Source organism: Protopterus annectens, chromosome 10.part0, assembly GCF_019279795.1.
Source record: "Protopterus annectens isolate FY-2018-M chromosome 10.part0, PAN1.0, whole genome shotgun sequence".
In the NCBI taxonomy this organism is placed as follows: domain Eukaryota; kingdom Metazoa; phylum Chordata; order Ceratodontiformes; family Protopteridae; genus Protopterus; species Protopterus annectens.
In genome coordinates, this window is record NC_056744.1 from 154,502,588 (window position 1) to 154,517,047 (window position 14,460).

General features: G+C 35.7%; 1 protein-coding gene across 1 annotated transcript in view; it reads right to left on the reverse strand.

The window, feature by feature from the left end:
* Window positions 1-2,668: 2,668 nt before the first annotated feature.
* Window positions 2,669-14,460, reverse strand: part of FAM20A (FAM20A golgi associated secretory pathway pseudokinase) — a 1,212,293-nt gene continuing 1,200,501 nt past the window's right edge. The window contains exons 10-11 of the mRNA XM_044085124.1: window positions 10,928-10,987; window positions 2,669-5,021 (exon numbers count right to left, since the gene is read on the reverse strand). Of these exons, the coding sequence (XP_043941059.1) occupies window positions 4,760-5,021; window positions 10,928-10,987 (322 nt within the window). The 3' untranslated portion in view covers window positions 2,669-4,759. The remainder of the gene's footprint in view (window positions 5,022-10,927; window positions 10,988-14,460) is intronic.

Genomic DNA, 14,460 nt, shown 5'->3' on the forward strand with positions numbered 1-14,460 from the left:
TGGGTAGTTTGTGATCACTGTTTTGGTACACTAGGAATCCTGGTTGTAGTCTTGCTAGAGAGCATGCAGTATCTGATACATGAAGAGCTGATTGCATTGAAGAAACTGATTTAGCATGGAAGAGTTTGCTCAGTCACTTTCAGCTGTTCATTGTTAAATACTCCAGTATACACAGTAGGCCTTATGTTTGTTATTTACATTGCATACACCAGAGAAGGTGGGACTTTAACTGTACTGAATGCTTTATATGCATCAACACCTTGTGGTAAGGGGAGAAGTTTATCTGGAAAGTTGAAAAACTGCAGGCTAGTATAATATTATAGGGTCAGCTGATTTACACCTTAGGATGTTAACTGGTACTTGGTTGACTGATGCCGTTTCATCATAAAACTATATCCTGCCAATGGATTTCCACAGTACTGGAATAAAAGGCCATAAAATAGAGTGACATGTTTATAAGGAAATGTGAATTAATTTTAGTCATAGAGGCATGCCAAAATGTGAAGCATGTAAACAGTGAAAATGCATTAATGATTCTGCCACCATTATTGCTTTAATTACCCAGGAAACCATTAAGGAGCCTAGCCCAAATTTCAAACTGGTCTAAACAACTGCCTGGTTAAAAGACATACTAAAGGTCACACAGCAGGCACATGAAGGTGGAAATATTTAAACCTTGTGAACCCTTGCACAGCAGTCTGCTCATTAACTAGTCAGAGCTTTAGTCCTCTGCACTAACTGCCTGACCTATTGTGATGGATGTTATAACTATAACACAAAAGGCATTGTTTACATGGCAAGCTGCATCTCATGTAAAGCTTTCTATGTAGGCAAAACAGAGAGGCAGCTACACCAGAGAATTTGTGAAGATTCCTATAGTATTAGAAAGAAAAACACACCACCACCCTTAGTAACCATGCTTAAGTGTGTGCAAATTTTAAAAGAATTTTTTTTTTTTTTTTTTTGTATTAGAAAAAGTATCAATACCCAGTAGAGGTAGGAACTGGGAAAACAAGCTTATATACAGAAGAGATGTTTTGGCAAGTAATTTTAAACACAACATAGAAGCCAGGGTTGAATAAGTAAACTTCTGTTAACAGTGTATTGAGAATGTATGCAGCTAACCTTTGAAATATGATCTGCGGTTTTAATAACATTTTTTATATTTGTTTTAGTTGAGTATAATAAATTTTGAAATGTATTACTAAGCAGATCAACTGTTGTTTGACTATTGTCATGTGACTTCTTTAGGCTAATTAATTGTGCTTTTGTGCAAAAGCTCTTTGTTCTGAAGAAGTCTAACTGACTGCAATGGGTGGCAATACTTAATGAATGTGGAAGTTCATTTTTTGGCAGTAGTTTGGTCTTTTTTGTTTTCCTTGTTATATTATAATTTGCAAACCAGTCCTCTTCTACAGCTGTAGGAAAAGGTACAGTAGCAGTGTAATTAATTCCCTTTCCAATGACTGGCAACTTGACAGCTTTCGCTAAACAGTCGAGTGGTTCACTTGCAACATACAGCGAAAGTGAACATGTTAATAAATGACTACAGTTTAGTCAATATTCAGTTTAAATCTTTACATTTTACAGACCTTAAATGCATTTATTCAGTCCTGTAGTTACAAAAAGTCAGAAAGGGTCTCAGTTATATAATTTATATTGCTGTTGTAATTGAAAAGTCATTTATTAATGTGTTCAACTGATTTGACTTCAAAAATTACAAGATTATTACCTTAGCTCAAGGTTACTTTATCTTTGTAATTGCTCGATATACAGTTGCACAAATGAAAATAACTTGGTAATTAACTGGTATTATAGTATCATTGTTGGTAGTGACTGAATACACATCTGTGAGACTAAGGTTGTTATCTGGACAATATCAAAGCATACAATCAAATTACATGCAGGACAACTGGCACAGGAACTACATCTTATAATAAGAGACAAAACACTTTTCCACTTGCAAGTAAATATATAATTGGCTCTATTCCACTTCACACCATCTTACTGCTCACTGTCTGGTGTATTTTGCCTTATACAAGCAAAATGTCATTGTCACAAGTCTTTGAGTCACTGGGAGCATATGTGCCCACAACTACATTGACTTCTGCCTATTTTTTTTTTTTTTATGGGAAGGAAAAGTACTACAACAATTTCCTCACTCAAAGGGGTAAAGCTGTCAAGATGCCATATGATCCATATACCCTAGCCAGAGAGGGCTGGCTTGTATCTCATTAAATACCACTGACAAATGTGATTGTGGACTTACAAAGTCGGTGCTGTAGTGTAAGTTATAAGTATTTGTACTGGGTCCAGTGTTCTTCACAATCGAGTGAGTGAGTGAGAGTGTGTGTGTGTATTTCTACCATGTAATTAATCTCAAAGGTTTTGTTTAAATTTGAGATTAGCATTTTTACTTATCATGTGAGATGACTGCCTTAGATACTGAAATAATCATTTCTTGAATTAATCATGCTTTGTAACTGATGTTTTTTATTTTAAATATTGTTTTAGATCTGATGTTTCCTTTTAATTATGTTTTATATTTTTGTTTTCTTTTAACTTTATCTGTTTTATTTGACAGTATGCAGACTTATGACAGAAAACACTTATGTGAAGTGAAGGTAAATAAAGATTCTAAACAAATGTTAGTGAAGGTAAATGAACACAGATTTTAAAGCAATGTTTATTTGGGGTGAGCAGATATATAGAGAATATCTCAAACATGCTTCCACTATGAGCAGACAAAACAAATGCACTGAGGATCGGAATCCCTGAAATGTATTCACTTGAACATCTTGCTGAAAATCACTTTTTAAAGTATTTTTGCACGGGGGTAAGCCCCCCTTCTCTGCACCTTCAATGTTGGGGGTAAACCCCACACTCTCCCAGAACTTATATATATCAACTCCAAGGTTGCACTTACTTGAAAAAGGGGGAAATTCCCTCAGATAGGGAATCATATCTTTCACAACTTGCCGGCAGTGATTTCCTACTGAGGAACTCCAATCGTTGGCGACCTGAAGCTCAGGCAGTCAAAGCTCGAGAGATCAGGCTTCATCCACTAGTAGGAAAACCATGCTCTGATACTTTATGCTGTCTAATGTTTTTATATAGAAAGGATACAGCTGGTTTGTATCCAATTTTCTCTTTCTAGGTAGAATGGAATGTGTAGCTTTAAACACCTGATATAGTGCTAGTGAGCATAAAAGGTTGCTTGTCATTTTAGGAAACAGTCTTATTGTTACAATAAGCTACATTTTTTTGTTTTTAAACTACAAGCAGCAATAGAGTAAAATACACAGGACTATATTATCATCTTCATACTAACTGGTCTGGGAAATTATTTTAGTATGTAATACGTGACTGCATTTTGAAAGTAGATAGAATATGTATACATATTTTATTATTTGCTACTATAGAACTGCAGATCTGCTTTCTGTAATAAAAAAATTATAACAAGAATACAACAGAAATTAGACAAAATGAGACATCACTTGCTTTCTTCTAATTAGTGCTGGATGTGTTCTTATTTACTATGGCAATGAGATTTTTCAGTCTTTTTTTGTGTGCAGTGCATGCTTATGCTCAGTCTTGCCAAGAATTATTTTTCAGGACAGCATGAGCCTGAGTCTAAAATAAAGAAGTGGAAGGCAGAGAATAATGTATTGAAAGTTCAGTAATATCACATTAGTAATTCTAATATTTTTATCAACAGAGTAACTTTTTGTTGATTTGCTACAATAAAAATGGGAAGAGGGGCTCACATCACTTCTGCAGTCTGATCGCCTCAAATATATATTTTTCAGACTTCAGTTCACAGTCCTTTAACTGCAGTTTTGACAGTAGCCATATATCAGGTTCCAGGCCTCATCTGCCTTACACTGCTCTACTGTAGCCAGCAACACTACTAAAATGGATCTGTTTACACCGTGAATCAAGATTTCTATTTGTGTTGAATTTGAAATCATTTTAAAATGAGTGGCATTTTTGTAATTAAGTACTTTTATAACTGGGATATAAAAATGAATGACGGGTTCAAATCTCAGCTCAGCTCACCCACTGGTATATGGAAGTCATTAATTTCACCTCTTTGCATGTTGTTACTCCTAGTTTTACAAATTACGATAAGCAGAACAGAAACCAAGTCTCATTTCTGACGTGGAAGAAATACTAACTGCAGAGATTAAAATTATTCCAAATAATTTAAAGGAAGTGGGGTAATAAAAGTAATAGCAAGCATCCCTTGCAGAAGCAGTCAATCTTGATAATGCAGACATGATAAGTACACTACAAACTTCATAGAAAATGCACCAATAATTTGCAACAATTGTTTACTGCTTTTAGTCCTTCATGTCTTTTTTGTGAACCTCTTCTCTTGTGAGAGCTGTAAAAATAATGTGGTTCTATATATTAGTCTATATGCACTGTGGCACCCAATTGGTCAGCTCAGGACTCACATTGTATTTTTCTATAATTTCAAGCTTTCAAGAAACATTTTGAAATAGTAACAGCTGGGTAAAGTGAAGCACAGCAGAACCAAAGAATATGTCCAAACAGCAGCCAAATAGTTATGGGAGGATTTGAACCGCCATGACCCAAGTGTTCTGTTTGACAGTTTTATCCTCCAGACCCAGACTTCTCATTCTTTATCAATAAATAGTGTGCTGGTGAAAAAAGACTAATCTGTGCAAACAAGTTCCAGGGCAAACACATTTTCGTTGTAAAATCTGTCTTTGCAGCCCTTTTGAAATGTACATCATACATTCATAGTTCTTATGCTAAAAGAGGAGGAATTTTTCAGACTGTCATCTGCTATGACATTTTTTTCACCAAAGGTCTTGATACAGTCTTGTACGGCTTTCAGTATTCGTACCAATCGTCTGTCCAATGCCAGAAGATGAGGTTCTGTTATCACCGGTACCAACAAATCCTGGAGCAGGGATTCCCTCATGACATCACTTAGTTTATAATCTGGCAATGAAAGCAGCTGCAGTTTAAGCAAGGTTGAATTCTTTATCCTAGGAAAATAGTCATCCGAGAAAAAAAATGCAGTATGTTTATTCATTATAAACAAATTATGAATCAAAAGGAGACAGTCAAACAATAAATGTTACAAGGTTATGCACAGAATCCAAAGTAAACACTGATATATAAATATTGTAGCATTTGTAACAGGTAAAAATATGCAGTCAACTGAATTAAAGATGTTGCAACTAAGAGAAATCCAAAGTAATGAGAAACAGGAAGAAAGAAGTGAGCTCCTAAAAGATGATTTTGAACTTGGTGTAAACATACCAGTTTTTGTTCATTGTTGAAAGGGCAGGGAATAATGTTACTTCTGTGAGTACGTCACAGGAAAATCTATGATGAATTTGACAGATATGAGGGGTAGAATAGGACATATTCATGAAACAAGCACTTGGGTTGATGGTTATTTTGCTTTTTTTTGGAAGATGCCCATTTGGTATGAGGTTGCGTTTTTATAGTATTACCCATATTAGGGATGTGCAGAGTTCCCATGTTCATATCTGTTACATGGGCACCTCAACAAACAACCTTTACTTGGGAGGTAGTTCCTAGGGATGAGTATGTAATGGAACTATAACCAGTAAATATGAGGACAGAGTAGATGACAGCAATGGTCTTTATTCATTCAATGTCTTTGTACAAACAGAAGGCAAAGTATGAAGTCACACCTAGGGAAAGCAAGCTGATCTAGTCCGTTTAAGACAAGTAGCCATAAGGTATGATTCCTCTGTAGTTAAAGTTACAGGCTTGAAGTGTCTGGAAAGTCAAGTTCACTGAAGATTGTAAGCTTAGTTTTATATAGAACACATCTGCCTTCAAAGTTGTTTATGAGTGAGAAAGGACCTCTCTGACTTGATTTTCCCTGGTGGTATACAGTAACTAGCACCTAAGATTGAAATAAAAAGGGAGCTTAATGGGGGTTCCATGATGGGGGTGCTGCTCTGCTCATATACATGAAGAGGAACACCATGTATGTCTAGGAATTTCAACAGTTTGGGTAAAGCAGCAGATAAATCTGAACCAGGTGATACCTTGCACTGAAAGGTGAACAACAGCAAATCTGACATTGTCCAATGACATTTGAGATGTCATTATACACAGAACTTTAAAAAACAAGTAATCTCCGTGGTATCCCCGAAGTCTCAAAACAACCCACTAAAGTGTAGTGGGTCTAAAAACAAAACAGTGCAAGAAATTTCTCTGTGTGGAAGATTTTCAGTCCATATATTTCTAGTTAATCACTGTATATTAATCAGATCAGACAATAGTAGTAGAAGCAGCGAACGTAAACTCGTCGAGTCAAAAAGTAATAATAGAAAATATATAATTCTACAGCATTACTAAGTATTCGAAAGTAATCCAAGCAAGGCAGGCAGTCTGTTTCCAGTCAAAAATCCTTTATTAAGTACACAGACAAGCAATCCAAGTAAAACAAAAATAGAGTAATAATTTCCTCACAAGCTTTCTAAATATATATATACTTTTTATCAGGCATGGGAGTGGTTTATTGTGCTGTAAAACAAAGTCTTAATGGTACACATGTTAAATTCACATCCCTTCCCCCATCAGTGTGACATTCGAGCTGGTCCTGCCCTACCTAGTAGCTGTCATAATAATATATAGCCCTAATGTACTTTAATGGTACATCTTATTCAATGAAATTATTAAGTCTGTGATTTTATACAAGGCAATATACTACATGGCTGGAAATATATCAACCTTAGTTCATTTTGCGATCAAAAATTATATATAAATATATACATATACATTTTGCATGTAAAAATTTCATAACCTATTGTTAACAAAGATCACTTTCGTCCTTCTAGACTTCTTCAGGTCTGTGTACAAGAATCCTAAAAACCTATATAATTGTATAATTAGTTAGTATTGTTATTACCATCATTTTGAATAAAGTGGAAAAAAGAGAACCAGAAAAAAATAAAAAATATATGTATGATGATGGAAACAAAATATGCACTTAAATTTCAAATGATTTAAAATGGTATTTAAAACCAATTTGTAGAAAAAATAAAATAAAATACAATTAGTCATGTAAACAATGTGGCAATTTTCTAAGTTCCAGTGCACTTTTAATTGAACAGTAGTAGTTTAGTCCAGGCTTTCTAAAAGAGTTCAGCTTTAATTGCCACATGAGTTCCTGTTTCTCCAGAATATTCGGGATGTCTCCTTCAAGATCACCCATGTCTATGCGATCCAGGATCTGTAACTTAAAACCTGTGTGTCTTTTATGAAGAGAAAGGTGTTTGGCTAGTGCATTATTTTTACATCCAGAGCGGATTTCAGACAGATGACATGAAATCCTTTGCTTGAGTTTATTTACAGTCTTGCCCACATAGAATGCATCACATTCATTGCACTGTGCCCTGTAAATTACTTTTTTAGTGTTACAGTCACCCCCTGCACTGGTTTTAATGATCTTCTTTAAATAAGGGCAATACAAATGATCACCTTGCTGTATAAATATACAACATGTTCAATTAGTTTCACATCTTTTAGTGCTTTTCTCACATGGTCTAGGTTTAAATTCAACAAAACTTCTAATATTCCTGGCCTTCCTATAAACAAATGATGGGGCTTCACCTAAGATGTTAATCAGAAAAGGGTTTCCTGTGACAATGTCCCAGTTTTCTTCAATAATATTTTTGATACTGTGATAATCCAAAGTGTATGTCAGGATGCAGCTATTTTTGCATTTGTTATTCTCTGTGGAATTACTTAACATTTTTCTACTGGGGAGGTTGAGTTTATTGTGTGGGAAGGTGACACCTTGCAGCTTGGAGATTTTATCACTTACCTCAGTGAAACAACCCCCTTCCTGAAGTTTACCTCTTCCCATAGCTGTACTTCAACCACTTTCTTAGATATGCAGATTTCCAAGGACATCAACAATAACAGAATCACCACTGATCTATTCAGAAAACCAATGAGGGCTAACTTATTACTCCACAGTAAAAGTCTACATCCTACAAAAAACAAGTATAATGTAGTGAAGTCCCAAGGCTGTAGATTAGCTCGAATTACCACAGAGATGGAACCATTTTTGAGAAACCTGAACAACTTAGAGAATGATTTTCTAGTGAGAGGCTATGAAAGTCAGATGTTAAAAAACATCCTGAACCCATTATAGAACTGAAAAGGACTGAAGCACCTTCACTCAACCTCCCCAGTAGAAAAATGTTAAGTAATTCCACAGAGAATAACAAATGCAAAAATAGCTGCATCCTGACATACACTTTGGATTATCATAGTAAGAAAAGATGTGAAACTAATTGTACATTTTGTATATTTATACAGCACGGTGATAGTTTTTATTGCCCTTATTTAAAGAAGATCATTAAAACCAGTGCAGGGGGTGATTGTAACACTAAAAAAGTAATTTACAAGGCACAGTGCAATGAATGTGATGCATTCTATGTGGGCAAGACTGTAAATAAACTCAAGCGAAGGATTTCATGTCATCTGTCAGAAATCCGCTCTGGATGTAAAAATAATGCACTAGCCAAACACCTTTCTCTTCATAAAAGACACACAGGTTTTAAGTTACAGATCCTGGATTGCATAGACATGGGTGATCTTGAAGGAGACATCCTGAATATTCTGGAGAAACAGGAACTCATGTGGCAATTAAAGCTGAACTCTTTTAGAAAGCCTGGGCTAAACTACTACTGTTCAATTAAAAGTGCACTGGAACTTAGAAAATTGCCACATTGTTTACATGACTAATTGTATTTTATTTTATTTTTTCTACAAATTGGTTTTAAATACCATTTTAAATCATTTGAAATTTAAGTGTATATTTTGTTTCCATCATCATACATATATTTTTTTATTTTTTTCTGGTTCTCTTTTTTCCACTTTATTCAAAATGATGGTAATAACAATACTAACTAATTATACAATTATATAGGTTTTTAGGGTTCTTGTACACAGACCTGAAGAAGTCTAGAAGGACGAAAGTGATCTTTGTTAACAATAGGTTATGAAAATGGAAACTGATTTTTACATGCAAAATGTATATGTATATATTTATATATAATTTTTGATCGCAAAATGAACTAAGGCTGATATATTTCCAGCCATGTAGTATATTGCCTTGTATAAAATCACAGACTTAATAATTTGGTTAAGTGGCATACCGCCTGTTCAGAGGCGATCTGTGCCTGACGTATAAAGCCATGTCCAACCCGAAATTAATGGACATGCTTCACCTCAGAAAATCCAAATCCCATCGAGCTATGCGCTCGAGAGACTTGAACCTCAGCACTGAAATAAATAGGACATGCTGGAGGGACAGATTCATAACCCAGAGGCTCCCTTCACTCTGGAATAAAATCCCAGTCCAGGTTAGGCAGAGTCCCTCATTGACTCTCTTCAAGAGGAATCTTGATGAGTGGATGGGAGATCGAGGTTTACCCGGTATCACTTCTGTGTCACTGTTAGACAGAGGCACAGTATACTAACCTCGAAAAAGGGCATAGCAAAATAAATTTAAAATGGGTGGCGAAAGCCAAACACATTCTGGCTAGGCTTATAAATGCCCTAGGGCAGATAGCCTAGTATGAATCTATGAACCTAAATAAGATGTACCATTAAAGTACATTAGGGCTATATATTATTATGACAGCTACTAGGTAGGGCAGGACCAGCTCGAATGTCACACTGATGGGGGAAGGGATGTGAATTTAACATGTGTACCAATAACACTTTGTTTTACAGCACAATAAACCACTCCCATGCCTGATAAAAAGTATATATATATATATATATTTAGAAAGCTTGTGAGGAAATTATTACTCTATTTTTGTTTTACTTGGATCGCTTGTCTGTGTACTTAATAAAGGATTTTCGACTGGAAACAGACTGCCTGCCTTGCTTGGATTACTTTCGAATACTTAGTAATGCTGTAGAATTATATATTTTCTATTATTATTTTTTGACTTGGCGAGTTTATGTTCGCTACTTCTACTACTATTGTCTGATCTGATTAATATACAGTGATTAACTAGAAATATATGGACTGAAAATCTTCCACACAGAGAAGTTTCGTACACTGTTTTATACACAGAACTTTAGCATGACTGATAATTAAATGGTATATGAATAACTCTAAGAAATTCAGATAGTATAGTAATGATAGCAATAATGATTCCTTTCCTAAAGCTGTGTTGTACAAATAAAATGTTACTTTTTTATCCTCCATCCCTCTCTGTAGCTGACCATTAGGTGTCACCATTCTCTCTCTTCATTCATAAGGTCTACCTGACCTGCCTTATTTTCCCTGAACTCAACCCAACCCAGTGTGTGTGTTTCTGTAATGGAGATCAAGGATCCTGGTACAGCATGATTTCCTGCCAGGGAGTATATCCTAATACTCATTACCTCCCTACAGGAGCCTTTGTGAACTCTATTTGAATTGCTGCATTAGTAGCTGCATGAGCAATCTCTGACTAAGCTGTACACCTGCTTGCAGCACATAGCCTGCCAGTTTATCACACTGCTGTTTTACTGCAGTGAGTCTAGGCTGCCTTTGTAACCCCAGGAAAGGTGGGATGATACCGGCCTCTCATCCCCCCAACCCCACCCCTCGTGACCTTCCATTGCTTGGGCTGCTAAGTGAACACAGGTTGTCTGGGTTAGAGTAAGGCCTTTAACCCCCTGTACCATTGGTCTGTTGTCAAGTATTACTTTTATCTTTAATTACAAGGAAGAATCTGAAGTGCATTTTAAAGAAAACTACACCTGGAAAGAAGCCAGGGCATTAAAAAAAATTCACTAAACAGTATTGAAGGTTAAGATCAGCATTTTGTGGTAAACTGTGGTATTTTTATAGAAAGACATAAATATTTTTAATAGTTGCTTTTGACGGCTCACTTACATGCAACACTGAATCAGCGGAGCAAGAATAGTGATGTCATCTTCAGAATGTTTTCCAAACCTATACGAAGATGGAAAATCAGGCTGTAATCAGTCAGTTACATTTATTTGTCAAGCCTAAACCTAGATTTGGTGCAAAATAGTGCAAAAACTAAAAGACAACAATTAGCAATAAATTAGAATCAACCACATCTGCAAATATGCAGGGCATCATGAGAGTTCAGTAAATACAAATTCAGTTACCAAAGCTTAACAACAATAAATTTATTGATTATTAAAATACATTTCACTGAATAAGTAAACATCTTAAACTGGGCCACACTGTGCTCAGTTCTTAACAGATACGGTAATGAATTACCCAGGACTTGGGCTCAGTATACAAACTGTTTTCTTTATATGTGAATAATGGTTAGACTCCATTGATAAACAGGCTGCAGTATTCTAAACTGTATGCAAGAAACTTAAGGTCACTAATATCCAGATTAAAACAAACGGCTTTACAGTAGTTCAACCATAATGAGACCAGAGCACAACCTCTAAAAAGTCCTGAGACAGAAGAAGGTACTTAATTATTTGAGTGACATTACAGAGATGGTACAAATGAGATTTAACCGTGGGCATCATTCAGTGTCTAAATGGTACATGATCACTGGGGATCATCCCTAAAGTATACACTGTACACGATAAGTATACACTGTACACAATAACTCTACTCCAGTACCCCCATAACTATTAACATCTTGTTATGGCTGACCTCCTTATACAGTTAAACCTGGCCTCCAGAATTCTGTTTAATGCTGCTAGGGCCATCAGTTATTCCTGAAAGAACAGCAATTACAATAAGGTATCACATAAATAACGCAAACATCTCCACTAAATGACATATCCTATAAAAGGAAATACAATATAAACAAAATAAGACCAAGAATGGTACCATGAGGAACCTCCAAAAGTAATGGAAAGTCATGGAAGAATTAATCTTAGAAACTACCCTGGGTTTATAATCAAAGAGATATGAGGAAAGGCAGTCTACGAACATGCATGATAAACCACAGCAGGTTATGGAGGTACTTAAGGAAGATCCAGATGTGTACAGTGTTAATGCTAATCAGAGGTCAAGGAGGACCAAAACTGAATAAAAACTGATTTTTCATTGCCAAAGCAACAGTCACACTCCTAAGCAACCTCCTGGAAACATTCTGGTACGGGTCTAAGAGATTAAATCAGATTTAAACTACAGGGAAACCTTTTCAGTAATCTTGTTTCTAAAGGTCAGGTTAGAAATGGTAAGGCATTTTTCTGATTAGAAAGGTCCCAACATAATTTTTTCAAAACCTGCAGCAATCAAAGCTTAACTTTTAAAACTGGTAGAAAAATTCCTACACTTATCAAGGACCTTACATTCTAGAGAATAAGTGGATTCAAGACATGCAAGTAAAACTCTAACCAGCCTGACTGGCATAGTGTCCAGGCCACAAGTTGATTGCTGTATATCAAGCATCAAGCTCATAAAGGTCAGTATATCTAAACTTACACCATGCAAAACATGGAAGCAAATGCTCTGATTCACTCATATACCTGTGCAGGCTCCATGGATGGTCTCTCTTTCTCTCTCTCTAAATATATATATATATATATATATATATATATATATATATATATATATAAGGCCAATGTTAGTGACATGAACGAAGAGTCTGTCTCAAGCTCTTAAGGCTGAAAATGCTTTCCAGCTATCGAGACAACCTAGACTGCTTATCCTTGAAGTATTCTAGAAGATGAACTGGTTGACTGCTTTCAGTACAAATGAAGGCAACAAGAACATTTTCTTTATACTGGGAATTTATACATGATAATTACTATAATGTTTGCCAATCATAAGCTTATTCTCAAGTGGGTAAATTTATTTCCTACCTGTATCCTTCTCTACTCAAAAGTATGGAATTCATTGTCATAACAAGGCTTTTGCATACTCTGATTGATGCAGGACATTGGGACAGTCTGAGAACTACTTTAACAACTTCATCATTAATGCTATTTGCTTCCTCCCAGAAATTAGCCGAAGATGATGAAATTAAGTTCCACAACCCACAGAACAAATTTATAACCATGATTAAAAAGGGCAGCTGCCATGGAATGTAGTCTGACCCACTGTTTTCATTTCATCAAAATGCAGAAAGATGTTGGTTTGGCTTTGAATCAGCTTTGACTGTTTTCTTCTAAGTCCAGAAGGCTACTGGCATAATACTTCTTACACAATGGCTGGAGTAGGCATTAATGGGCATTGCACTGAATTTAATGTGGAACTGGGAACCCTCAAACCACAATGAATAAAATATACAGATCAATACAATATCCATCTCAGAAGTTCATAAACATTGTCTTTCCTTAGAAGAAAAGGTGGCTTTCCATTACAGCCAGGTTGAGGCTGATGCTTGATTCAATAATATTTCATGTACTTTTTCCAGAATATTGCCATCCACCATCCTGTTAACTCTAAGCAAAGGTGAACAAATATGGTGCTGGGTTTCAGAAGCAGTGGTCCTGCAAACTGAAATGGTTTAATGATGGGGAAGAATGTGTTTCATGCATTCAAATCTGAGCTGCTTAAGCTTCTTTTTTTCTGTCTGTAATAGCCAATGTTTTAAGGAGAACAGATAATCATATAGTGTGACAACGATGAATTGTCAATCACAGATACAAGACTGTCTTCACTTAACTTGTGGCTTCACTGCAATGTCTACTACTTATAATAACTTTTTGATATTACACTTGAATATTCCTTTGGCACACTCTTGTATACAGTCTTGCTACACAACTGTTTCATTTCTGTATGCTACTATTTGAATGGAACATTACATGAGTTTTTATTGTAATCTTTAAAAGATTATTGTAATCTTTAAAACTGCATGTTTTAAACTTAACATTGTTTATTTTCTGATCTTTACCCATTGTTTGTCATGTATGCTTTTGTCCCTGTGGTCCGTGTCATTCCTGAAGAGAGTTCATCAACCTAGTTAAGAAGTCAGCAGCAAAATAAAAATAAAAAATAAAAATTCTGTCCGCTTGAGACTTTGTATTTTATAGCATAGGCTAGATTCATATTTGCTGAATCTAGACTGTTTGGCATTATCTGAGCATTAAAAACCAGCCATCTTACATCAAGAGGCCCCCCTGCACCCTTGTAGCAGAACAGTGTAGCAATGGACCCATCTGAGTTGGAGATTGTTGGAATAAGGCTCAGTCTTGAGCATTTCCATTGGCCAGCTTGTTTAAAAATTTCTTAAATTAGCTTCTATTTAGGTAGCAAGTTTGCAAGGGTCCGTGCTCAGTTTATATGAGGATGGGTGATGGTTTTTTTTTTTTTGATAAAGGCTAATTTTTGTTTTTTATTTATTGATATTTTCAGTGATGCTAAAAAAGAAGTTATGTACTCACCCTAATGTTCCATCTGTGTTGTCATTCTTCATTCATTCTTGACAGATGGGATTCAGTTCCAATCCTTGGATCTGGCCCGGCCATTCTACAGCTCAT